Source organism: Rattus norvegicus, chromosome 12, assembly GCF_021556685.1.
Source record: "Rattus norvegicus strain SHRSP/BbbUtx chromosome 12, alternate assembly SHRSP_T2T, whole genome shotgun sequence".
Classification (NCBI taxonomy): domain Eukaryota; kingdom Metazoa; phylum Chordata; class Mammalia; order Rodentia; family Muridae; genus Rattus; species Rattus norvegicus.
Window position 1 is genome coordinate 12,501,052 of NC_141545.1, and position 26,000 is coordinate 12,527,051.

At 47.1% G+C, this 26,000-nt stretch overlaps 1 protein-coding gene across 9 annotated transcripts in view; it reads left to right on the top strand.

Moving 5' to 3' along the window:
* Positions 1-26,000, top strand: part of Hmgb1 (high mobility group box 1) — a 129,301-nt gene extending 103,301 nt beyond the window's left edge. The window contains exons 1-6 of one of the 9 annotated variants that reach the window (XM_087577784.1): positions 19,301-19,441; positions 20,956-21,021; positions 21,418-21,581; positions 21,729-21,874; positions 22,210-22,384; positions 23,193-23,876. In XM_087577784.1, the coding sequence (XP_087433910.1) occupies positions 21,432-21,581; positions 21,729-21,874; positions 22,210-22,384; positions 23,193-23,369 (648 nt within the window). In that variant the 5' untranslated portion in view covers positions 19,301-19,441; positions 20,956-21,021; positions 21,418-21,431 and the 3' untranslated portion in view covers positions 23,370-23,876. 9 annotated transcript variants of the gene reach the window in all.

A 26,000-nucleotide genomic window follows, 5' to 3' on the forward strand; every position in this document is an offset into this window, starting at 1 on the left:
GCGTCAGACCTACTGGAACTGGCGTTAACAGGCGATTGTGAGCCGACATGTGCGTGCTGAGACTAGAGCCCAGGTCCTTGAAAGAATGCCGGATTGGCAGGCAGTGGTGGAGCATGCTGCCTTTAATCCCAGCACTGGGCGGCAGAGGCAGGTGGATCTCTGTGAGTTTGAAGACAGCCAGGTCTATAGAGTGTGCCTCAGGGTAGCAAGGGCTACAAAGGGAAACCCTGTTTCAAAAGCAAAGCAAAACAAATTGAATACCAAGCAGTGCAATGGGTGCGTCACAAAAAGGGTTAGAAATCACTCTTACATTCATTAGTAGATATGGTAAAGAGAGCCAGGTCTGGTGGCATATGCCTTTAATCTTAGCACATGGAAGACAGAGATGGGTAGATCTCTCCCTGAATTCAAGGCCAGCCTAGTCTACCTACCTAAGTTCCAGGGCTTCACAAGGAAAGGAGACCTGATTAAGGAATGGGAGGGAAGGAGGGAGGGAGGGAGGGAGGGAGGGAGGGAGGGAGGGAGGGAGGGAGGGAGGGAGGGAGGGAGGCCTTAGAGAAAGGAACACAGGCAGAACGAACTATGTAAGATATTACTATAGGGTTGGGGATTTAGCTCAGTGGTACAGCGCTTGCCTAGGAAGCGCAAGGCCCTGGGTTCGGTCCCCAGCTCCGAAAAAATGAACCAAAAAAAAAAAAAGATATTACTATAGATCATAATGTATGTAATGATAAATTATTATTACGAGGACCTAAGGGTTCTTGGAAAAGCATAACCAAACATGGCAGGAAATTCAAAACAAAAATGAGTTGACAGTTATAAAGGTCAAGGAAGGTCAAGGGCAGAGGGCAGCCTCAGGACAAGAAAAGGACATTACAGTTCAAAGAAATCGCCTGTCCAGGAACCAAAGGCGGGAAAGTACAAGGTCCCTGCTGGCGAAGGTTGAGGGTACAGAGGCGAGGGAAGCAGGAGAGGAAGTCCACTGTATTAGAGTTAGTCCCAAATGCCTGGGGAAGGTTTTGTAGTTAATTTGGAAGCAAGTGTTGTAATAAAACAAGTTTTAAAGCAGTAGAGTTACATGTGGTGGAAAAATTATATCCATTTTTTTAGAACTCCTCTTTATTTGCTTATTTATCTTTTATTTACTTATTTTTTTTTTTTAAGACAAGGTCTTACTTTGAATCCAAGACAGTCTAGAACTCATCGTATATAGCTCAGGCAGGCCTCTAACTATGGGAATCCTCCTGCCTCAGCCTCCTGAGTGCTAGAATTACAGACGTGATGGGAAATTAATCCAAGGCTTCCTGCATGTTGGGGGGGGGAGTGGGGGGTGGCGGGGCCAGGAAGGAATGGAACCAAGATTCTAAGCTGGGAGTGTCCTTGTTTCAAAGAGCCCAGACATTCAGCAGAGATTTACAGCTTGCCTGCCCTGGGGATTTTTCCTTTAAATGCTAATAAAATTGTCAAGATTTTAAAAAATAAAATTAAATTAAGAAAGGTCAAAGGGCTAGGAAGTAGGGTACGGAGGAAGAAAACTTGCTTGAGGCCGTGCGTTTAAGCCTCAATTTTTTTAAAGGGGGAGGGGAGTTTCTCTGTGTAGCCCTGTGTATCCTGGAACTTGCTCTGCAGACCAGGCTAGCCTCCAAGAGATCCCCCTGCCTCCCAAGCTCAGTGTGTAAAGGCACGTGCCACCACCTCCCAGCTCTTCTTTAAAGATAACTTTTTTTTTTCCTTTGTTTTGTGGAAAGGTCACACACGACCTAGGCTGGCTTCAAACTTGCTGTAAAATAGAGGGCACCCTTGAACTCCTGATCCTCTTTTCCCTCATCCGTAAGTGACAGAATTGTAGGAAACTTGGGAATTTTAAAGAGAAAATAAAGATTGTTCCTTGCCAAAACTAAATACTATTAACATGTTATAGTACATTGTTCAGTTCCCCCCTTTTGTTTATTTACACAACACACACGATTTTCTTCAAATCAGGGTTCCTTCTAAAAATAAGTCTTCTCTTTTTTTTTTTTTTGGTTCTTTTTTTCGGAGCTGGGGACCGAACCCAGGGCCTTGCACTTCCTAGGCAAGCGCTCTACCACTGAGCTAAATCCCCAACCCCAAAATAAGTCTTCTCTTGAGAAGATATTATATGTTATTATATGGCAGTAAACCTGACATCTATAACAAGTATTAGTGATATAATACCAATATTCCGTAAAGGTAGGTCAGGGTTATGAATATGGGGTTCAGGAGTTGAGGCTCACCTACTGGGCAAGAGGCCTTGGTAGTGTCACATTAACCTAGTGGCTCACACCTGTAATCTGAGCACCTAGAGGGGGACATGGATCTGAGTCAAGGTCATCCTGGGCTACCCAGGGAATTCAGTGCCAGCCCAGGAGGCATGAGAACTCGCCTCAAACAAAAGCCAGAGAGAAAGATTCTCATCTCCCTGCAATCTCGATGACCCAAGTTTGCTGTGGTGGTGGTGGTGGTGGTGGTGGTGGTGGTGGTGGTGGTGGTGGTGATGGTGGTGTGGTGGACATCTGTAGTCCTGGCATCCCTAAGGTGAAGTGGAAGACAGAGGGAAGAGAATCTTCTAGCGCTAGGCTAGCTAACCGGAAGTGCAGAGCACAGCGGCAGAAACCAGAGCAACCCTGCTTCCATAAAGGGGACTCAGGACCGGCATTTAAACCTCTTCTCACCCCCACATGTACGCAGGGGCACCCTGTCAGCCAGTACCATCTCCCAGAATTCAGAAGGTTTAGCGGCAGAGCCCAGCCACTTAAGGCTTGGTGTCGGATACCAGTCTAGTCAACATAGCAACAGAATCACATCTTTTTTTTTTTTTTTTTTTAAGTGCTCAGTGGTAGAGCACTTGCCTAGCAAGCACAAGGCCCTGGGTTCGGTCCCCAGCTCCGGGAAAAAAAAAGATTTATTTATTTATTATATATAAGTACACTGGGGGCTGGGGATTTAGCTCAGTGGTAGAGCGCTTACCTAGGAAGTGCAAGGCCCTGGGTTTGGTCCCCAGCTCCGAAAAAAAAGAACCAAAAAAAAATATATCTATATCTATATCTATATCTATATCTATATCTATATCTATATCTATATCTATATCTATATCTATATCTATATCTATATCTATATCTATATAGATATGTACACTGTAGCTGTCTTCAGACACACCAGAAGAGGGCATCAGATCTCATTACAGATGGTTGTGAGCCACCATGTTGTTGCTAGAATTTGAACTCAGGATCTCTGGAACAGCAGTCAGTGCTCTTTTTTTTCTTTTCTTTTCTTTTCTTTTTTTTTTCTTTTCTTTTTTTTTTTTTTTTTTTCGGAGCTGGGGATCGAACCCAGGGCCTTGCGCTTGCTAGGCAAGCGCTCTACCACTGAGCTAAATCCCCAACCCCGCAGTCAGTGCTCTTAACCGCTGAGCCATCTCACCAGCCCCCAGAATCACATCTTAAAGAAAAAAAATTACAAAAAAAATTACTGATAGTTCGCTGAATATTTCATAGACACAAAGTCACCGGTCCAGTGACATCGGTGTGTACAGCAGAGTTTCTGAAGGTGACCCGGTCGCACTCCCACCGGAATGCGCTAAGCCGTGGTATCTTCTTCCTACTAAGCCACTGTATCTCCTTCCTACTTCCTCATTTCCGTTCCTGTTCCTGGAAGTCAAAAGGAAACCTCAGCACGGGATCGACAGCTGTATTTTACAAAAGGCAGGCGAGCTTTGTCGCGGATTTTTTTTTTTTTTCTCCACACTAACACCTTATGAACAACCAGGACCCTGTTGCGGGCTACCTCCTCTCTGCTCCCAGAACCACTTCCGGTCCTTGATGGTTTGGGGTTGAATTTTTTTGGCCCTGTCATACCCTGAGGCTTTTTGTCTGCTTGGGTTTGTTTGTTTGGGATGTATGTTTTGTTTTGTGAGCCTCTAGCTAGATAACCCAGGCTGACCTTAAACTCCACATCCCCTTATCTCTGAATTCCTAGAGCTGTGAGTACTCAATTTACTACAATCGCTCACAATCGCCTGTTTTAAACTAAAAGCTTGGTACTTAGGATGGCGAGGCGACTGTTCTAGTAGCGGATATCCCTGGACTATTGACTTGGCTCTCTTCTAGTGCAGGCTGGGGAATGTAGCACCTGAGCAGGAAGATATCTGTTAGGTCAGCTAGGAGTTCCCTCGGCAGCTAGGGGAATGTATGAGCTGTGCTCAGAGTTCTTCTGGCTCCGGAGAACGGATAGGTCTCTTCACCTTCTTGAAGACCTAGAAGGCTAGTTGTGGTTAGCCCCCCTGTTGGATTGAGGTAATTCCCACCACCATCACCTTCAAAGTTTTCCCTGGCCTCAGGACCAGCCTACAGTGTTGGCAGCAGCCTAAGTTGCTGTGTTTGGAGCTTGGCCACCAGCCCTGGGTGTCAGTCATGCCTTGTCCTCTCTTACTGCCACTACATAGGCTTCAGTTTGGGCTGGTGCTACCCGGGGCAGGAAGCGAGGCTTTATGGCTACTGAAATCTAGCATTTGGCAAAGTGCACAGCCCTTTGATGGATCAGAAAGTACATTTAAATGTTAAGGGGGATGGGAATTCATCTGTCGGGGTGGGAAAGATGCCCCAGGGACTAAAAGCACTGGCTGTTCTTGTAAAGGAGTCCCAGCACCCAATGCGCCAGGAGTGTCTGTAACTCCGGGTCCAGGAGATCTAATGCCCTCTTCTGGACTCTGTCTGCAGCAGGCACAGAAGTGATGCACAGACAGGCAGAGGAAACAGCCATACACATCAAACAATAAACAATCAAGTCTATAGAACTAATAGTCAGGGGTTGGGGATTTAGCTCAGTGGTAGAGCACTTGCCTAGGAAGCGCAAGGCCCTGGGTTCGGTTCCCAGCTCCGAAAAAAAGAACCAAAAAAAAAAAAAAAAAAAAAAAAAGAACTAATAGTCAATAGTGGCTTATGGCTGTTTCGAAAACTGTATGGGTCCCATTCAAAAACCATGAAGCTCAAAGGTGTGTGTCTCGTACCCACACCCCTGCATCCTAAGGAGAGGCGAGGTGTATCTGGGTTGGAAAACACAATGCATCATTCAGTTAGCAAGGCTAACAACTGAGAGGTCACATGGCTAGTGGAGAAGCTGTGGAAGCATTAGCTTTGAAGTCAGTTCTGGGTAGATGCTGTCACTCCCACCAGCCCTGTGATCTCAGCCATCATAATCCACCTATTATCATTACCCACAAAGGAAAAGTTAACATCCAGGACAGTGTGAGGATTAAATGGCCTCTCCCCCAACCCTTTCAGAGGGGGGACTGTGTAGGACCTCAAACCTCAAACATGATAGGGGAGCACTCCGCTGCCGAGCTGTATCAAATGATGTAATAGTCTATCTATGTCTAGTGCTCCCCGTACGGGAGACACGTGCTAAACAAAGCTTATTTTTCAGTCTCGTCTGGCACATTCTGTAGCCCCGACAGACTGCACTCATCATAAGAGCCCATCCTGGAACTGGAGAGATGGCTCAGTGGTCTGCTTTTCCAGAGATCCTGAGTTCAGTCTCCAGCCCCATGTCAGATGGATGGCTCTTTGAAACTCCAGTACTAGGAACCTAACGTCCTCTTCTAGCTCCTCTACAGGGACCCACACACACAGAACACACATGCACACAGACGCGCAGATGCATTAAAAACACTTTAATTGGGGTTGGGGATTTAGCTCAGTGGTAGAGCGCTTGCCTAGCAAGCACAAGGCCCTGGGTTCGGTCCCCAACTCCAGAAAAAAAAAAGATCCTTCTAGGACTCTCTCTCTCTCTCTCTCTCTCTCTCTCTCTCTCTCTCTCTCTCTCTCTCTCTCTGTGTGTGTGTGTGTGTGTGTCTTTCTCTCTCTTTTTTTTTTTTTTTCCTTTTTTTCTTCTGGAGCTGGGGACAGAACCCAGGGCCTTGCGCTCACTAGGCAAGCTCTCTACCGCTGAGCTAAATCCCCAACCCCCTTTCTCTCTTTTTTGAGACAAGGTCTATCTGTGTAGCCCTGGCTAGCCTGAATCTCATTATATAGACCAGGGTTGCCTTAATTCATAGAAATCTACCTGTCTCTGTGCCCCCAGTAGTTCAGGGCTGCCTTCTTCTGTAGCTCAGGCTTGCCTTAACCTTGAAATCCTCCAGCCTCAGCTTCCGTACCCTGAAGTTTACAGACAAGGGCCACACCTGGTTTAAAAGGAACTCTGGGGGCTGGGGATTTAGCTCAGTGGTAGAGCGCTTACCTAGGAAGCACAAGGTCCTGGGTTCGGTCCCCAGCTCAGTGGTAGAGCGCTTACCTAGGAAGCACAAGGTCCTGGGTTCGGTCCCCAGCTCCGAAAAAAAGAACAAAAAAAAATAAAAATAAAAATAAAAGGAACTCTGGGGTTAAGGAATTTCAGGACTCTGATGGCTCAGCTATCAGAAGTGGGAGGGGTGCTAAGATGAGAGACTTTCAAGTTCAAGGACAGCCTGGGTGACTTTATGGAGAGCCTATCTCAAATCAAAAACCTTTTTACAGAAAGGCTTGGGCTTCTGCTCAATGTGGTAGAGTCCTTGCTAACAAGGAAAAGGTCCTGGGATCTTCACACAACCAACGGGGACAGGGAGAGGGGAGGAAAGATGTCAGGACAGAGTCAGAGCGCTCTCCATGGGTCATTTGAAACACAATGCGAATTCTGCCATGTACAGGAGCCAGGCAGGGGGAGTCCTTCAGAACCATAGGGTTGGTGGCAAAAAAGACACAGCAGAAAGAGGCAACCACTCTCTTTCTATAAGATCCTTGTCCTACCAAAATGTAGGTCTCTGAATAGCCCTGGTTGTCCTGAAACTCCTACATAACTTTGCCTGACCTTGAGCACACAGATCTGCCTGCCGCTGCCTCCTGAGGACTGGGATTAAAGGTGTGCACCATGGGCCAGGACCTCTGATTTTGTGTATGTGAGTGTATGTACGTCACATGCATCAGATACCCTCAAGGGATCAGAAGGGGTACCACTGGGGACTGAGACCCAAATGCAGGTGCTTTTCCTGGGCAGTGATAGCTCTTAAACATGGAGTCACCTCTTCAGCTCCAACTTCCAACTTTTTTGTTTGTTTGTTTGTTTGTTTGTTTGTTTGTTTGTTTGTTTTTCGGAGCTGAGGACCGAACCCAGGGCCTTGCGCTTCCTAGGCAAGCGCTCTACCACTGAGCTAAATCCCCAACCCCAACTTCCAACTTTTAAACACACCTTAAACCAAAGGAAGCACGTGATCACCCGAGGCTGGGAGGCTGCACGTTAGCACTATTTCATCTGACCTTTAGTCACATTTCCCCCCTCTCGGGGTCACCCCAGCTCTCATGACAAACCTCCCAAAGTATCCCTTCAAAGGGGCTCTCTGAAAATTACTTATTTTGTAGCAAATATATAGATTTAAGCCCAGCTCTCAGAACTCCAGTCTTAGGTGAAATTTAAACCTCATGACGACGAGGACCATCGTTTTTCACACAACATCAAATACCAGGAGAACGGGAGGGCAGGCGGTGGGAGAACTGGCAAGTGGAGATCTTGCCGTTCCAGCTTTGACTGCTTGCTTAAACACTCAGGAGACCTGTTTATTCCTTTTTAAGAAACAGCTTCCTTGAGATGTAATTCACGTGCCATACAATTTACCCACTTAGAGTGTGCAGCTCTGTGGTCTGAGGCAGAGTCACAGGCTACGAAGTCATTACTACAATCTAATTATAGAACTCGTCCAGAAGTCGCCCAGAAGAGAACCTCATACCCAGTAGTGGGCACTCCCCTTCCCCGAAAAGCCTGGCAACCACTGGTTTGCTGCTCTGATCTTCTCATAGAAAATCGATCACGTGGTTTGTGTCCTGACTGTCCTTCTACACAACAAAATATTTTCTCATTCGACATTGTATTAGACTTCACTCCTGTGTGTGTATGTGTGTGTGTGTGTGTGTGTGTGTGTGTGTGTGCAACATGTGCACATGGAGGCCAGAGGTCATACTGTGTGTGTATGTATACATGTGCACATAGAGGACAAAGGTCATACTGTGTGTGTATGTATACATGTGCACATAGAGGCCAGAGGTCATACTGTGTGTGTATGTATACATGTGCACATAGAGGCCAGAGGTCATACTGTGTATGTATGTATGTATACATGTGCACATAGAAGTCAGAGGTTATACTGTGTGTGTACATACATGTGCACATAGAGGCCAGAGGTCATACTGTGTGTGTGTGTGTGTATGTATGTATGTATGTATGTACACATGTGCACACAGAGGACAAGGTCTCATGGATGTTCATCAGAAATGTCCTTGTTTTTGGGGCTAGGGTCTCTAGATAGCCTTGCTTACTGATTAGGCTTGGCCAGTTAGCCTAGCAAGCCCCAATTGTGCCCCTGTCCCCAGCACTGGGATTACAACCACAGTCTCCCAGGTTCATCTTTTACACTGGTGAAGTCTGGCCTTCACTGCTGCAAGCCAAGATTTTACAGACTGAGCCGTCCCCCAGGCCTCGTTCCGCTTGACTTCCAGATAACCCTTGACGGTAGTAAGCCTGATAGAAAGACCTATAACCGCAGCTACTCAGAGAGGTGAGCTAGGAGTTTCTTAAATTCAAGGCCAACCTCAGTAAATTCCTGTGTGAGACCTTGTCTCACAAAGCTCACTTTTGTGGGGGGAGGAGGAACAGTTTTGAGACAGGGTCTCTATGTAGTCCTGGCTGTCCTGGAACTCACTCTGTAGACCAGGCTGGCCTCGAACTCCTGGGTGCTGAGATTAAAGGCACGCGACACTACACCTCTTTGCCTCAACATTTTTAAGAGCCTGAGAAAAAGCTCAGTGATAGATCTGTTCCTATGCTTAGAAGCGCCCAGGTTCAGCCTATAGGGAAAAAAAACAAACAACACAGGCGGGTAGCTCACACTTTTAATCTCAGCATTCTGCAGGCAGAGGCAGGGGGATCTCTGTGAGTTTGAGGACAGCCTGGTCTACATAGTGAGCTACAGCATCCAACCAGGCCTTCTTGAAGGCCCTGTCTCAAAAATCAAAAGACGAGCTGGTTGGAGTGGTTAAGAGCACTCGTTCTTACAGAGGCCCTGCCATCCACATAATGTCTCACTGTAACTTTAGTTCCAGGGGATCCAATGCCCTCTTCTGGCCTCTGAGGGCACCAGATACACATGTGCTGTACAGATACACATATAGGTAAAACACATAAAATCTTTTTAAAAACGAGAGTGGGGACACACAAAAATTAAATCTGCTGGGAAAAAAGCTCTGACTGTACTAATAGACCGTATTTTCATTTATCACCTCACTGGGTGATGGGCAGGGGAATTGTGGTCACCTCAGGGTACGTTATAAGAAACAAAAACAAGACAAATAAATGAGCAGTACAAACGACTGCATGAAATTTTTTTAAACTTTATTATTTTATGTATATGAGTACGTCGTTGCTCTGTTCAGACACACCAGAAGAGGGCATTAGATCTCATTACGGTTGGCTGTGAGCCACCATGTGGTTGCTGGAATTTGAACTCAGGACCTCTGGAAGATCAGTCAGTGCTCTTAATTGCGGAGCCATCTCTCCAACCCTGCATGAATGTTTGAATGCACGTTTCTGTGTGGGCCTGTGTATTTCTCCTGGGTATAGGCTTAGGAGAGGAGTTGCCCAGTTCTGCGCTGTGCGTTGAGCCTTATGAGAAACGGGTTTGACTCTTTCCTAAGGTCCCCTTCTTCATTTTCTCTTCCCATCAGCGGATTCAAGTTCCTTCACATGCTCACCCACCCATGCTGGTGTCTCTTTTTTATTATGGCTACCTTGGTATGCAAGCAGTCACTCATTCCAAAAAAAAAAAAAAAAAAAAAAAAAGAAGGTACCGCACTAGGTCCTGACTGAAATATCTGATAGGGACGAGGCATGACAGCTTCGTTGTGACTGGCAGTTCGGCGCTTCTGTCTGCCAGAGAGGGTAGGCCTGTGGGTGGCCTGGCAGTTCCCGAGTTCCGGACTAGAGAAACTGAGGCAGAAGCTGTTCTCATCCTGAGAAGCTCTGCAGCTGAGAGCATGCTGGGATCAGGAGACAGGCTGGACCATCGAAGGCTGGCACCTCAGAGCCCTGTTCCGCGGGCTAGACCCCGCCCCGGAAAGCTTCTACCGTCTCCCAACATGGCAGGCTGAGCGAGCCGTGAACAGACAAGCAAAAGAGAAGCCTGTGGAACCTTTCGGAATCACACCGCAGACAGCGTGGGCACTTGATAAGGAAGCTGCTTTGATCTGTTGATGCGATCCTTCAAGCCTACAAAGAATGAACTTTGCCGAATGTATTATTATTTTATGTCTCATAAAATAAGTAAAATGACATTTTAATTTTGTTCGGGGTGTGTGTTGTGCGCGCGCGCTCGCACACTCCTGGGCTCACTCACGTAGGTATGCTGGTGTAACAGTAACAGTGTGGTGAGTGCAGATCTCAGGATGACCTGCAGGAGTTGGTGCTTCCTTCCACTGTGAGGGTCTAGGAACTGAACTCAGAGTGAGGCTTACACAGTGAATGCTTTTACTCACTCACAAACCCTTCCCTGGCCCTAGGTTACTATTTTATGGGGACTTTTGCCGAGGTCCCTCGCCCAATCCTCATGACCATTGGTCTTGGAATAGCTGTTAGAAATCAGCCCCACCCCCACCTCTCCGCCTGGATCAATACCCTGAAGAAGGAAAGACCCAGGACCAGCAAGATGGTGTGTGGATAAAGGTGCTTGCTGCCAAGTCTGAGGACATGAGTTCGATCCCTGCGCCCCACGGGCAGAAAGAGGACTGACTTAAGCAAGTTGTTCCTTGACCTCCACATGCATGTGCACACACATGTATGAATGAAGAAATGTAGTAAGCCTTTTTTTTTTTCTTTAATTTAAGGCCTGATCTTCGCTCCCTTACTAAGCAGTGGAATGTTGCTCTTCAGGGAGAGTAATAGTATGGCTAGCTATAGTAGGCTTGGTGCTGCCTGCGCCTGATGCCACAGAAGCGTGGGCCTGGATCAAGAGGGCTCCAGGTCTCCCTACCCCTGACCCTCAGGTACTACCCTCCTCTTGTCTCGGGTCTGTCTCTGTGTATCCACTTATTGAAACATCCTTCCATGTTAGCTGTGGTGGCGGTCCCTGCACGAGAGATGGAGCAAAGGCCTCAGGAGCAGGCAGAGGCCAGTATGTGGGGTTTGGACTGGGGGTTGGGAATGGAAGGCAGGGCGGTTGCGTCTAAGCAGGATCACACAGAGTATGGTTTTGACCTTTTTCCTCCCACCTTTGGGGGTAAGCACGTGAATATGTCTAAGTCGGAAAGTTCAAAGTAAATATTAAAACTGGGTATGGTGACATGCACCTTTAATCTTTTTTTTTTTTTTTCCCCCGGAGCTGAGGACCGAACCCAGGGCCTTGCGCTTGTTAGGCAAGCGCTCTACCACTGAGCTAAATCCCCAACCCCTGACATGCACCTTTAATCTTAATGCTAATGGGGTAGGGGTTGGGACTCAAGGCTTACAGATATGGCTTAGTGGTTAAGAGTCCTTCCGCCTCTTACAGAGTTTCACTGGAGCTGGGCTCTTGCTTCCAACACCTAGACAGTAGCTCAAACCCATCTGTAATTCCAGGAGATCTAACATTCTCTTCTGGTCTCATGAGGGGACCAGGGATGTACATGGTGCACAGACACAGATAACACTCAAGCACACACATCAAAAAATAAAAATGATAGCATTTTCTTAAAAGAGAGGGCCTAAAGGGTCTGGAGAGGTGGCTCAGTAGTTAAGAGCACTGGCTGCTCTTCCCGGAAGACCCTGGTTCCATTCCCCAGCACCCATGTGGTGGCTCACGACTATCTGTAACTCCAGTTCCAGGGGATCCACTGGACATCAGGCAAAACGATCACACGGAGAAGCAAGATCTCTGCGTGTTCGAGCCCAGCCTAAAGAGGGAGTTCCAGTGGTCTGGGCTACACAGAGAAACCCTCAAATAAAACAACAACAACAACAACAAAAAGGCAGACAGACAGACAGACAGACAGACAGACAGACAGAGAGACAACAAGGAAAGGAAAGAAAAGAAGGGAGGGAGGGAAGGGATATAAAAATCTTTACTTGGCCAGCAAGTTCTGGAAAGTTTATCATCTCAGCACTTGGGAGTTGGAGGCAGGAGGATCAGGCCCTTCAAGGCCACTCTGCAAACACAAAACACTACCCCACCCCATATACAAATCTCCACATACCAGCCCTTGTTTTGTTTGTGTTTGTTTGTTTGTTTACTTGGTTGGGTTTGCAAGTCAGGGTTTGTCTGTGTAGCCCTGGCTATCCTGGAACTCCCTACTCCATAAAGCAGGCTGGCCTGGAACTCAGAGATCTTCTGCCACTGGGCACTGAGATTAAAAGTGTGGGGGGTTGGGGATTTAGCTCAGTGGTGCGCCAGGCCCTGGGTTCGGTCCCCAGCTCCTAAAAAAAAAAAAAAAAAAAGTGTATACCACTACTCAACTGCGTTTCTAAAAGAGTGACTTCTCCCCCTAATCTTTAGGGAGAGCCTCTGTTCTGTCTCCTTTGTTTGTTTTCACCCTCTGTGTTTTGTTTTGCTTTGTTTTTTCTGTATGTGTGACCTCTTGGCTTTTGTTAATTTTCTGAAATAAGGTATTTAGTAATTAGCATCAAACTTGGGATCCTCCTGCCTCAGCCTCCCCAGAGTGGGGCCTGTGGATGCACATGACCCGTGGGATCTTCAGCTTGTTTGCTTCACAATGTACTGCTCACTGTTCGTGGGGTCTCAGAAACCGACAAAGAAACCAAGAGCTCGCCTTTCCTTTCCTTTCCTTTTTTTTTTTTTTTTTTTAAGATTTATTTATTCTATGAGTATACTGTAGCTGTCTTCAGACACACCAGAAGAGGGCATCAGATCCCATTACAGATGGTTGTGAGCCACCATGTGGTTGCTAGGATTTGAACTCAGGACCTCTGGAAGAGCAGTCAGTGCTCTTAACCGCTGAGCCATCTCTCCAGGCCCAACCCTTGCTCTTAACCACTGAGCCATCTCTCCAGGCCCAACCCTTTCCTTCAGAGCGAAAGCTCCCTTCAGTTAATGGAGCCACTTAGTCCTGTGTCTGAACTCTGCCTCTCCTCCAACCCCCATACCCTGCCCTCATGAAAATTGTGTCAGGACCTTTTTTTTTTTTTTTTTTTAAGGAGACTTTTTTTTTTTTTTCTTTTTTTTCGGAGTTGGGGACTGAACCCAGGGCCTTGTGCTTGCTAGGCAAGTGCTCTACCACTGAGGTAAATCCCCAACCCCTATTTTTTTATTTATTTTATGTATGTAAACACACTGTGTTCAGACACACCAGAAGAGGGCATCAGATCCCATTACATTAAATGGTTGTGAGCCAACATGTGGTTGCTGGGATTTGAACTCAGGACCTCTGGAAGAGCAGTCTGTGCTCTTAACCACTGAGCCATCTCTCCAGCCCCTATTTTTGGTGTTTTGAAACACGATTTCTCTATACAGCCCCAGCTACCCTGGCGCTGATTCTGTAGGTCGGGATGGCTGGCGAATCAGAGACTCCCGTCCTCTGCCTTCGGGGAGCGAGGATCAAAGGTGTGGGCCACCAGGCGGTGCTCTTAAACTCCTATGGTTTTCTGTGACCTGCACAGTTCACTACAGTAAAGGTGCTTCTAGCACAAGCCTGAAAACCTAAATTCCATCCCCAGAGCCTGTGGTGAAGGAAAGCATCTACTCAAGAAAAAATCCTCATCTGGACGAGCAGTGGTAGCACACACCTTTTTAATCCCAACACTCTGGAGGCAGAGGCAGGCGGATCTCTGAGTTTGAGGCCAGCCTGGTCTATAGAGTGAGTCCCAGGACTGCCAGGGCTGCACAGAGAAACCCTGTCTTTGAAAAAAAAAATGAGAGAGAGAAAAGAAGCTGCCTTCTAGCCTCCACTTACAGGCTGTAGTGCACACACACACACACACACACACTAAATGAAAATAAATTAAAAGTAAACGAAATTGTATATGTCCGTTTGCATTAGCTTGCCTCTCACTCTGCCTCTTCATTTTTATTATTTCATGTTTAATTTTATGTGTCTGGATGTTTTGCCGGCATGTGTGTCTGCGTTCTGCATACATACCTGGTACCCTTGCAGGCCACAGGAAGATGTTGGATCCCCTGGAGTTAGAGGTAATCATGAGTTGGTATGTGGGTGCTGGGAATGGAGCCTCAGTCCTCTGGAAGAGCAGCCAGGGGTTTTAACCACTGAGCTTTCTCTTCATGCCAGTGTCTGTCTGTCTGTCCCTCTTCAGCCCAACCTCTGTCTGTCTGTCTATCTATCTATCTATCTATCTATCTATCTATCTATCTATCTATCTGTTTTTGAAAGAGAGGGTGGGTCTCAATGTGTAGCCTTGGCTGGCCTCAAACGTACAGAGGTCAGCCTAACTCTGCTTGCTGACTGCTAAGATTAAAGTTATGCACCCCCACAGCCAGCCCTCATAGCTACCTCACACGAGTGTAACTTAAATTACATGTCAATTAGATTACATTTATTCTCTGTCCCACTATAACAACATATTATTTTTCCCATTCTCCCGCCTTACGGTTTAAAAACACATAAAACTTAGACCCGAAGATGGAAAAGGAAAGTTAAAATAACGCCCAGGAAGTGTCCATTCTGCTTCTAGTTCACTGTTGAACTAGTACCTGCTACAGGCCGAGTAGTGGGTGCCTGGGAGCTCAATGCAAGGTGAGTCTGAGCCCGTAAGAGAGGAGCGGCTTGGGCGGTGCATCTAAACTACAGGTTCAGTATCATGACAGAACATTTTGGGATTGTAAAGGAGGAAAGGCACTTCATCTGTCCTCAGAATATCAAGGAAGGAAACACGATGCAGACTTGTGACGGACACCTGCAATCCTGTCCTGAAGGAGGCAGGAGGATGGAAAGTTTTAGGTCAGCGTGGGCCTCACTGGAGAACCGGTCTCAGACTGACAACAGGAAGGTCTCTAAGTTGTTTGGCCAATGCTGTCATTTGGAATAAATCGCCCAAGAACTAAGTTAAGTATCTATTAATTGGTGGCTTATGTAGAAGGAAAAGGCAGCCATTGAGGTGGAGAGATTCGACCTAAAAATTCTACTGCCGGCTCTATTTTTTATTGTATTCATTTTTAAACGGTGTGTGTGTGTGTGTGTGTGTGTGAATGTGTGTCTCAGTGTGTCTCTGTGTGTGAATGTGTGTGTATGTGTGTGTGATTTGTGTGTCTGTGTGTGTGTCTGTGTGCGAATGTGTGTGTCTCTGTGTGTGTGTCTGTGTGTGTGTGTCTCTGTGTGTGTCTCTGTGTTTGTGTGTGTGTGTATGTCTCTGTGTGTCTCTGTGTGTGTGAATGTGTGTGTTTGTGTGTCTGTGTGTCTGTGTGTATATGTGTGTGTCTGTGTGTGTGTGTCTCTGTCTCTGTGTGTGTCTGTGTGTGTGTCTGTGTGTGTGTCTCTGTCTCTGTGTGTATCTGTGTGTGTCTCTGTGTTTGTGTGTGTGTGTCTGTGTGTGTCTCTGTTTGTGTGTGTGTCTGTGTGTGTCTCTGTGTTTGTGTGTGTGTCTGTGTGTGTCTCTGTGTTTGTGTGTGTGTGTCTGTGTGTGTCTCTGTGTTTGTGTGTGTGTGTCTTTGTTTGTCTCTGTGTGTCTGTGTGTCTGTGTGTCTGTGTGTGTGTGTGTGTGTGCACGTGCATGTGCACCCCTGTACCAGTAGTCCACACGTGTGCTGGGGTTTGAACCCAGGGCCTTGGGAAACTCTCTGCCACTGACCTAAATCTCATCTCGATACAGGAATCAAAATCTCTGCTGGTGGAACTCTGCAAACCTTCCTCTCACTGTGGGATCTTAAAACAGTCCAGCCCCCAGATGAAGTAGAGATTAGTGCTATTTGAGTGGAAGGGAAACAAGGCAAACAGAAAGCTTATCTAGGTTTGCAACCTTGGTAATTAAAATATGAAGAGAAATTCAAGATTAGTTATCCTTGAGACTTTCCAAATTATGGGATGCAAGGAGTCCACAGGATGTAATTTTAAACTGGAAAAAAAAAAGTTTGCTGGGTGGCAGTGGCACACGCCTTCAAACAGAGGCAGGCGGGTGTCTGAGTCCAAGGCCAGCCAGGACTACACCGAGCAACACTGCCTCCAAATCAAACCAAAAGTTCAGTTCTGGCACCTTGCATTCAGGAGCTCAGGAGTTAGAGGTCAACCAGGACTATTCAGGAGAGACCCTGTCACAAAAGGGAAAAAAGAAAAAAACCAGACAGGTGATGGTGGCACATGCCTTTAATCCTACCACTTGGCAGTCAGATCTGAGTTTGAGGCCACCCTGGTCTACAGATCGAGTTCCAGAACAACCAAGGCTACACACACACACACACACACACACACACACACACACACACACACACACACAGAGCCTGTCTCAAAAAAGCAAAAAACAAAACAAAAGAACACGTCACACTATGAGAAAGACGGCAAGTTAGAAGCTAGTTCAGGCTACATAGCAAGACCCTGAATCCAAAAGATAAAATGTAATTCTCCCAATAAGCTTTGGCTGTCTGTTTTGAAGATGAGAAACCTGATGCCCGTGGTTGGTAGATTTGAACCTATGGCTGTTTAACCCCAGCGCCCATTACTTCCTGCCCTACCCAATGCAAACCTCCTGCTTCTTTGTGGGCCATTAACTTACCCTCACAAGAGTAAGCCTAGTCCAGACCACTAGCAGAGTGGGCAGCTGGACCAGAGCCAGTGCTGGAAAGAAACAACAGTGGCACCCTCAGATTGACAGGGCACTTAGTAGTGGGGATACTATTGAAGATAGCTTAATTATTCTGACCTAAGATACACTTGTACATGTATTTTATGTGAACGCATGGGTAGATGTATGCAAGCTGCCATGTGGAGGTTGAGAACTGAACCCAGGCCTTCTGCAAGTGCACACAGCCAGCGGTCTAACCACTGAACCATCTCTCCACCCGGCTATTGAGTATTTTATAAAGAACTAACAATATACAACAGGGCTGAAGTTATGTAATCGCATAAAGTACAAATGTAGTGGGACAGGTTAAGTATATGTAAAGATAACAATTTAAATGTCAACATGTATTTTAAAATATTGGAAGTGCACAACACATGTTTTATATAGTTCTTAATAATAGAGTGGGTCTCTGTTTGGGGGGGGGGGTCTCCTTATGTAGTTCAGGCCTGGAACTCAGTGTGTACACCAGGCTGGTCTAGAACCCACAGAGATCTTCCTCCTGCATGTGGGGTCTAAAGGCCTCCTGCATGTGGGGTCTAAAGGCATTAGCCATTCATCTTCGTTAGGGTTTCTATTTCTGTGACAAAGACACCATGACCAGAAAACAAATTGGGGAAGAAAGGGTTTATTTGGCTTATACTTCCAGATCATAGTCCAACGATGGAGGAAGACAGCACAGGAACTCAAGCAGGGCTGGAACCCGAAGGCAGGAGCTGATGCAGACAGAGGCTGTGGACTTACTCATTTGCTTCCCATGGCTTACTAAGTCTGCTTTCTGATAGAACCCAGGACCACCAGCCCAGAAATCTCCCACCATGGATTGAGCCCATGAGTGTCCCCACTGATCACTAAGTGAGAAAATGCCTTACAGCTGGATCTCATGAAGGCATTTTCTCAACTGAGGCTCCTTCCTCTCTGATGACTCTAACGTGGGTCAAACTGACACACAAAACCAGCCAGTACACCAGTGTGTGTGTGTGTGTGTGTGTGTGTGTGTGTGTGTGTGTGTGTATACATGCCTTTGCATGTGTGTTTGGTGTACTGTTCAGTCACACCAATGATAGTCGCTAGACCAAGAGTGTATTGTTAAAAAATGGCAATGGACCTTAAAGTCACTAGTCAGAAAAGATTATCCGAGCCTATTCCCAGTAAGGACAGTAAAATCAAGCAAATCCATTAAATAATAAAACCCTAGAAGTGCTATAGAAATCTAACCCAATATCTATGACTTGAATGTTTTGACTTGGATTAAGTGCATTTTGGAGGAATTCTTTGTTTATCTGAGAAGTGTCTAAGAGTCAGAATAAAAAGGGGGGGCACATTTGTTTTTAACTGAAGAGAGGTGCTCTGCCCCCCCCAGAAAGATATTAGATCCATCAAGGATTAGTGCAAGCCTGTGGCCTTTAAAACTGGCCTGGCTATTTTCTCTGCAGACTTAAGTGTGAGCAGCCAGCTTGGTGAGTGGGAGAAAGTAGTCCTCTATGGCATCTAATCCTTCAGGTAACAGTAGCCCTAAACGGCTGGTAATCCTAGAGCAGGTACATGTATGCACTAAGTGGTGCGATCGGGGTGAAGATAGCCATCACAAAGATTCATTTGATTCCAACAGTAATCCACACCGAGTCACAGAAAACAGCCTGTGTGTGTGTATGTGTGTGGACGGGGGTGGGGGGACGAGGTCTTTAACGAATTTGCTAATTCTAGTTGGGCCCGCCCAAACATTTCCTGAGAGCAGCCAGTATCAAACCCCAGTGGCTGTGCATTAATTCCCCGGAATAAGGCTTTGGTGTCCGGGAAGTTCAAAACAATGCTTTGTGTTTGACCAAAAGAAAAAAGAGTTGGAGAAGTACTGGGAAACTGGAGCAAAACCAGAAAAAAGGGGTGCAACTGGACGCCTGCTAGTGGGAGCAGCCTAGGCCTCTGGGCAGGGTGGGCACGTTAGGCGGGAGCCCAGGTGAGGGGTGTCTTGTGGTGGGCTGCAACAGCATAGCCGTCCCGGGGCCCACAGAGGCCCCCGCGTTTGGGCCGCAGGCCCCGGAGCAGCCGCCCCACTCCCGGACGCATCCCCAAGCACGGGCCGCGAATCTCAACGGCTCCGGGCCGGAGCGTGGAGCGGGAGGGGGGGCGGGCCTGCGGGAGCCGCTCGGGCCTGAGGACGCCGCGGTGGCTGTGGCAGAGCTGGGCCCTGACCGCGCGCGCCGCGGCTCGGGCGTGGGGCTGGCTCGGGGCAGACGCAGGCACACAGACACCATAGAGCTCCGCTTTCCCGTAGCAGCTGCTGCCTCTGCAGCTGCCTCTCCCGCCTCAGCCTCTCGGCCCGGCACACACTCACACATTCAGATTTGCGCGCTGTTTCAATCCTCGGTGACGTGTCCTCGCAGACAGCCAATGGCGCACGGGCTCTGGTCAGGACAATGGGAGGGAACGGGCCAATGAGCGAGCCCCGTGAGTTGGCGGTAGCCAATAGGAGGCGCGCTGGCTGGAGAGTAATGTTACAGAGCGGAGAGAGTGAGGAGGCTGCGTCTGGCTCCCGCTCTCACAGCCATTGCAGTACATTGAGCTCCATAGAGACAGCGCCGGGGCAAGCGAGAGCCGGACGGGCACTGGGCGACTCTGTGCCTCGCGGAGGGTAAGTGTGGGGCGGCGCAGCGGCGGGGAAAGCGCCTCAGGCAGCCTCGTAGCCCGCGCGGCGACCGGATCCCCGCGGCCCGAAGCCGGCGGGTCAGGCTCCACACAAAGGCAAATGAGGGGGGACCGTGGGGGGAACTGCGCACGGAGCGAGGCTCCGCCGGGCGCCGCGAACGCTGCCCCGAACCGAGCCGCGGGCCTCAGGCGGCCGCCACTTCACACCCGCAGCGCCCTCCGCGCCTCACTGGCGCAAAAAAAATTTTTTTGTGTGTGTTCCGGATTATTTTTAAAAAAATTTTTTTTAAACGTGTTTGTGGCCCCCGGGGCCGAGCGTTTCGGGCAGGCGGCGTGCGCGGAGCGGGCAGCGGCGGCGCTTCCCGGCTGCATGGGCGGCCGCGGCGGGGAGCGCGGGGCGGCGGGCGGGGCGCCGCTGCGGGCGAGGGCGGCGCGGGTGGGCCGGGGGCGGCCGTGCGGGGCGGCTCGGGCCGGGCGAGGCGGCGGGCGAGCGGGCGGCAGTGGGGGGAGCGGCGCCGCTGCTCTCGCTGGAACATGGCTGACTCGGCCCGGCGCTGCTGGCTGTAGAGAAAACAAGGCGGGCGTGCGGGCGGGGGAAGCTGGGCGCAGCAGTTCTGAGGCAACTTTTTTTTTCCCCCCCTCTCCTCTCGCTCCCCTCTCTCCTCTCTTCACAGCCCCGCGTTCTCCGTGCGGGGGCGGCGGGGCGCGCGGAGGGAGACGGCGCGGGGGCCGCGGGGGGAGGGGAGCCGCGCGCCCCCGCCCCTCCCCCGCCGCCATGGCGAGTGCGCCAGCGCCCCGCCCGCCGCGCGCCTCAGTCTCCTCACACACTCACATACACACACACACATACACACACTCACACGCGCGCACACACAAAGGGAAGGAGCCATATTCTCGCCGCGCTCGCCCTCGCGGCGGCGGCGGCGGCGGCGCAGGCGGGGAAGACGCGCAGCGGCCATTCCGTGCGCCGGCCCTGGCGGCCGCGGGCGGAGCCAGCCCCCATTTCGAGCGGGGCTTCTCCTTGCGCCGCGGCCGACAAAATGGGGGCGGCGGCGCGAGCCTGCGGCCTTCCGGGCGCACGTGGCGGCCTCGGGCCCGCCCGGAGCCGCAGCCCCCCTCTACCTCAGGCCAAGTTCGGAGGGCGGGGAATCCTCCCCGCGCGCGCCAGGGTACCCCAACTTTTCACGGGCCCTGTTGGAAAAAAAAGCCCGACACCCCCGTGGTGGCGGAGGGGGGGGCGGCGGCAGGAGTGGCTTTTGTCCCTCATCCTTGTTTACTCGGAGAAACTTCAGACCGGACGTGTTTAGTCAGAGCAGAAACGCATCTCGGGGCCAAAGCGATAGGAAACGGGCGGCCTCTCCCGGCCCTGTCCCAGCGCCGCCTCCGCCCTCCCGAGCAAAGTTTGATGCGAAGACAGGGTGTTCCTAAAGCTGGGTAAACTTTAGGTGCACGAGGGGGATTTATTGTTTTGCTTTTCATCCCCTCCCCCTGCTTTTCTAGGCCTGTAATTCTCTTAAGGTCTACTGGATCATTCCTTGTACACCGCAAAACTCACTAATGGAAAGGGTGGGTTTTTTCTTTTTTTTTTAAATGTTTGTGTTTTGCTGGTTTAAATTTTTTTTAAAGATTTGGACATAGTTTAAACTACCAGTTAGGAGTCATTCAGAACAGACTGGACAGATAGCCAATGCTTGAGTGTATGTGTGCCTACATTTTTGAGATCACACTTTGAGACCTTTTTTTTTTTTTTTTTTTTCTTCCCTGTGTCCCATGCCCTCATCGCTGTGGCTTAACCACTTCTAGGAATTGGCTACGGTTTGCAATGTCCTGCTTGGCTTTTATGGGAGATTGTCGTCACCGCTGTGTTAAATAACACAAATTTTGGTTGTCTTGCCACCCTGAGCAGTTCGAAACTGGTCAGTTTCAGTTTTTTGGTTACTAACAATGAGTGCTTTCTTTCAGAAAATCAACTAAACATGGGCAAAGGAGATCCTAAGAAGCCGAGAGGCAAAATGTCCTCATATGCATTCTTTGTGCAAACCTGCCGGGAGGAGCACAAGAAGAAGCACCCGGATGCTTCTGTCAACTTCTCAGAGTTCTCCAAGAAGTGCTCAGAGAGGTGGAAGGTAAGGGGGCTTTAAAGACACTAACGGCCTTTTAGTTGTAGATTAGGATGAAGGGGCTGGGTGTTCTCCTTACTATTTGACTATTAAAGTGCTTTAGGGTGGCATATTAAACACCTCTATATCAAGTTCACAAATGACTCTTTCTAGACCATGTCTGCTAAAGAAAAGGGGAAATTTGAAGATATGGCAAAGGCTGACAAGGCTCGTTATGAAAGAGAAATGAAAACCTACATCCCCCCCAAAGGGGAGACCAAAAAGAAGTTCAAGGACCCCAATGCCCCCAAGAGGCCTCCGTGAGTATGAGCTTTTATTTTGAGTTGTTTAGAGTGGGTAGGAATTGATTCGGCCACCTTCAGTGTCTAGTACTTGGTACCTTAGCTGAAAATGGCTCAGGTCTTGTATTTTGAGAAGTCATAATGTAACTTAAGTCAGGTAGAATTTTATTAGGGTAAGGCATTTGAACTGAGACACTGATTCCTTTGTACAGTATATCACTACCATTTTTGGTCCTTTTGTATCTTTAGAAATTGCTCGATTTCTAATTGCTCAATTACTAATTTAGAATGTCTTGTATTTATATATATGCCTGAAAGTTGTTAAAATCTGAAAACTACATTTCTGGTTTTAGTTCGGCCTTCTTCTTGTTCTGTTCTGAGTACCGCCCAAAAATCAAAGGCGAGCATCCTGGCTTATCCATTGGTGATGTTGCGAAGAAACTAGGAGAGATGTGGAACAACACTGCTGCGGATGACAAGCAGCCCTATGAAAAGAAGGCCGCCAAGCTGAAGGAGAAGTATGAGAAGGTAAGGAGGATGGCAGGGAACCTCAGATGTGTGAGGGGATTGTACTTGAGAGCTCATCTTAATTTCCTCTTTGTTTGCAGACTTAAATTTTTTTCCATATAGGAAGGGCCAACAGTGTGTTCGTTTTTCCAATAATCTGACTTGAGGCAGGGCATTTAAGCTGTTTTAGTTTTATTTCTTAATATATATCCAAATTTGGGGGAAATTTGTAGTGAGGATGGTTTCTAAGTGGTTATAAGCATATACTACAAAAATAGATTGGGCCAAGTAACTAACTGTACTGCCTACATACAAATACTCATTGTATGTTCACTTTGGATTAAATAAAATTGCTTAAATTTCAAGCTTGCCAAGGTAACTGTCAGTAGAATGGAGGAAAATTATAATTCCAATTCATAAATTAAAATACCTAGAAGCTAATTTTTGTTTAGGTCACATTTTCTGAAAATGTTCGGTTTTTTTAGACATATATCCCCAACTTCCCCTAGTTCCCTTCTATGGATTAAAGTCTGGCTGTGGACCTGTAGAAGGCTGTTTTGTGTTCAGAAGGTGGCAGTATTACCCTTTGATCGGTCTGCCTTCTAGTCCTCATAAACTAGAATTAGGATGTGGTATATAATTCCACCTCAGTGAGGCATAGCAACACAAATGTTACACTGCCATGTCATGAGCTGTGGGTTGGAAATTGTTCGCTTATGTGCCTTTTCCCGTGGTCTTAATTATTTGGGAAGATACAATGGCCTCTGTTCTGGAGACTTTGTGTTAAGTTTTATTTTTTGTCTTTGTTACTCTCCCCTCGCTTTGGAAGGATATTGCTGCCTACAGAGCTAAAGGAAAACCTGATGCAGCGAAAAAGGGGGTGGTCAAGGCTGAGAAGAGCAAGAAAAAGAAGGAAGAGGAAGACGACGAGGAGGATGAAGAGGATGAGGAAGAGGAGGAAGAAGAGGAAGATGAAGATGAAGAAGAAGATGATGATGATGAATAAGTTGGTTCTAGCGCAGTTTTTTTTTTCTTGTCTATAAAGCATTTAACCCCCCTGTACACAACTCACTCCTTTTAAAGAAAAAAATTGAAATGTAAGGCTGTGTAAGATTTGTTTTTAAACTGTACAGTGTCTTTTTTTGTATAGTTAACACACTACCGAATGTGTCTTTAGCTAGCCCTGTCCTGGTGGTATTTTCAATAGCCACTAACCTTGCCTGGTACAGTCTGGGGGTTGTAAATTGGCATGGAAATTAAAGCAGGTTCTTGTTGGTGCACAGCACAAATTAGTTATATATGGGGACAGTAGTTTGGTTTTTGGTTTCTTTTTTTTTTTTGTTTTTGTTTTTTTTCCTTTTGTTTTTTTTTCCATCTTCAGTTGTCTCTGATGCAGCTTATACGAAGGTAATTGTTGTTCTGTTAACTGAATACCACTCTGTAATTGCAAAAAAATGGCGGCTGTTTTGTTGACATTCTGAATGCTTCTAAGTAAATACAATTTTTTTTATTAGTACTGTTGTCCTTTTCATAGGTCTGAAAGTTTTCTTCTCAAGGGGAAGCTAGTCTTTTGCTTTTGCCCATTTTGGGTCACATGGATTATTAGTGTGTATCTTCATATAGTTGGAAAAATCTTTTGTCCACACACCCTGCATATTGTGGTAGGGGTAACATTTTCATCTACAGTTGAAGAATTCTCCAAAATTGTGATCAGTTGGATAAGAGATACTCTACTTAGCAAAGCAAGGAGTGATCAATTCTGTCACACCATGGGATTATTAGATCAAACAGTCTGAAAGTCTGTCCTTGAAGGACTAATAGAAAAGTATGTTCTGCTCCTTACCTGAGGACTCCTTTAACTGCCATTACTGTGTAATGACAGTTATATTTTGCAGTTTCCCCTACTAAAGACCTGAGAATGTATCCCCAAAAGCGTGAGCTTAAAATACAAGACTGCTGTACTATTTGTTGACCTTAGTCCCAGCGAAGGCTATCATGAGAAGCTGGCTGTAATGCCTTTGCCCTTCTATCTAAATACGGATTGCTCAGGAAACTTGACTGTTTAAAGGTATATTTAATTAGTTGAGCCAGCTTTTAAAATTATGCCACATTTAAAATGAAGGGTATATTTTCCTATATTGTGGTTTGTCCCTTTATAAATCAGATACAAGGAAAGCGGATAAACTTTGCATATTAGTACCAGTTGTCTAAGCCATTTGCTTTTTCTTTATAAAGCCCGAACTCATTCATTAATCATGTTTAATCTGCTTAGTTTAGGGAACAATTTGGCAATTTTGTGGGTTTTCTTTTTTTCTTTTTTTCTTTTTCTTTTTTTTTTTTTTTTTTGAGATTATCATTCTCTTAAAGTGCCAGTGTTTTAAAATAGCGTTCTTGTAATTTTCCGCGCTTTTGTGATGGAGTGCTGTTATATCATTTTGACTTGGGTTCTTTACAGTTGCCTTTGTTCTGTAATTTGAGGAGGAATACTGAACATGAGTCCTGGATGATACTAATAAACTAATAATTGCAGAGGTTTTAAATATTAGTTAAATGACTTTCACTGAAGAATAAGCTTTTTGTCACACTTTATAGTAGTGCCTTAGAGTAAACAACTTAAAGGCTTTTCCCCATTAACAACACTTGGTGCTGGGCCCAGTGAGGGAGAGAGTGGGTAAAAAGTGGGTAGAAAGGTGGAAGGAGGGGACCAGCTTCCAAAATGGTTTGACCACACAATCCCTACATTTGTGTACACACAATACATTTAAAAATATGAGGAGCCAAGATCAGAAGGTTAAGGTTAATTTAAAACTTGGCACAGTAAGTGAGAAGTGAGGTTGGTCTCAGATTGCACATCAGTTCTCTTAAGCCCTGGGAGGACCTCGGCAGGCTGTAGTGTTCCTGATTACCAACTTAGGAACAAGTGACTGACTTGGACTGTTGCTTTAGAACTACCATTGTGGACATCTGTTGTTAGTAAGTGATCCATTTAAAAGTGAACTCTGCCTCCAGGAAACGGCTTTGTAACTCTAGTGGGTGTGTCGTGACAGCTACCCTTCTAAAGATGTTAAGAGTGGGAACGGTTTGCCTTGCTTAACCAACTTTAGATGTTCAAGAAATGGAACAAAAAAAAAAAAAACCCTCTTAAATTAGAGAAGTTCTGTTCAGCATCTAAGCAGTATCCTCTGGAACTAACTCTGTGGATTGACTCTTAAATTTGAAATTTACAGGTTTTGGTGTTAGGTTCATAAGGGTCTTGTAGCCCAGGCTTTCCTGAAGCTCACTACGTAGTAGGTTGGATCCTGCCTCTGTCAAGTGCTGTGATTATTGGTATGTGTCACCATGCTTGCTAGTATTTCTCTGTTTTAAAAGTGACACTTGCGGGGCTGGGGATTTAGCTCAGTGGTAGAGCGCTTACCTAGGAAGCGCAAGGCCCTGGGTTCGGTCCCCAGCTCCGAAAAGAACCCCCCCCCCAAAAAAAAAGTGACACTTGCCACTATTTCTGATAATCATTTCTTACCCCCTAGATGTATGCCTGAATGTCCATCCACAGAAGAAGTGAGAAAGTTACTGTCTTCCCCACCCCTAACATTTCATTTCCTAACTTGTGAATTAAAGAAAGAACTTGGCTGGCCTCAAA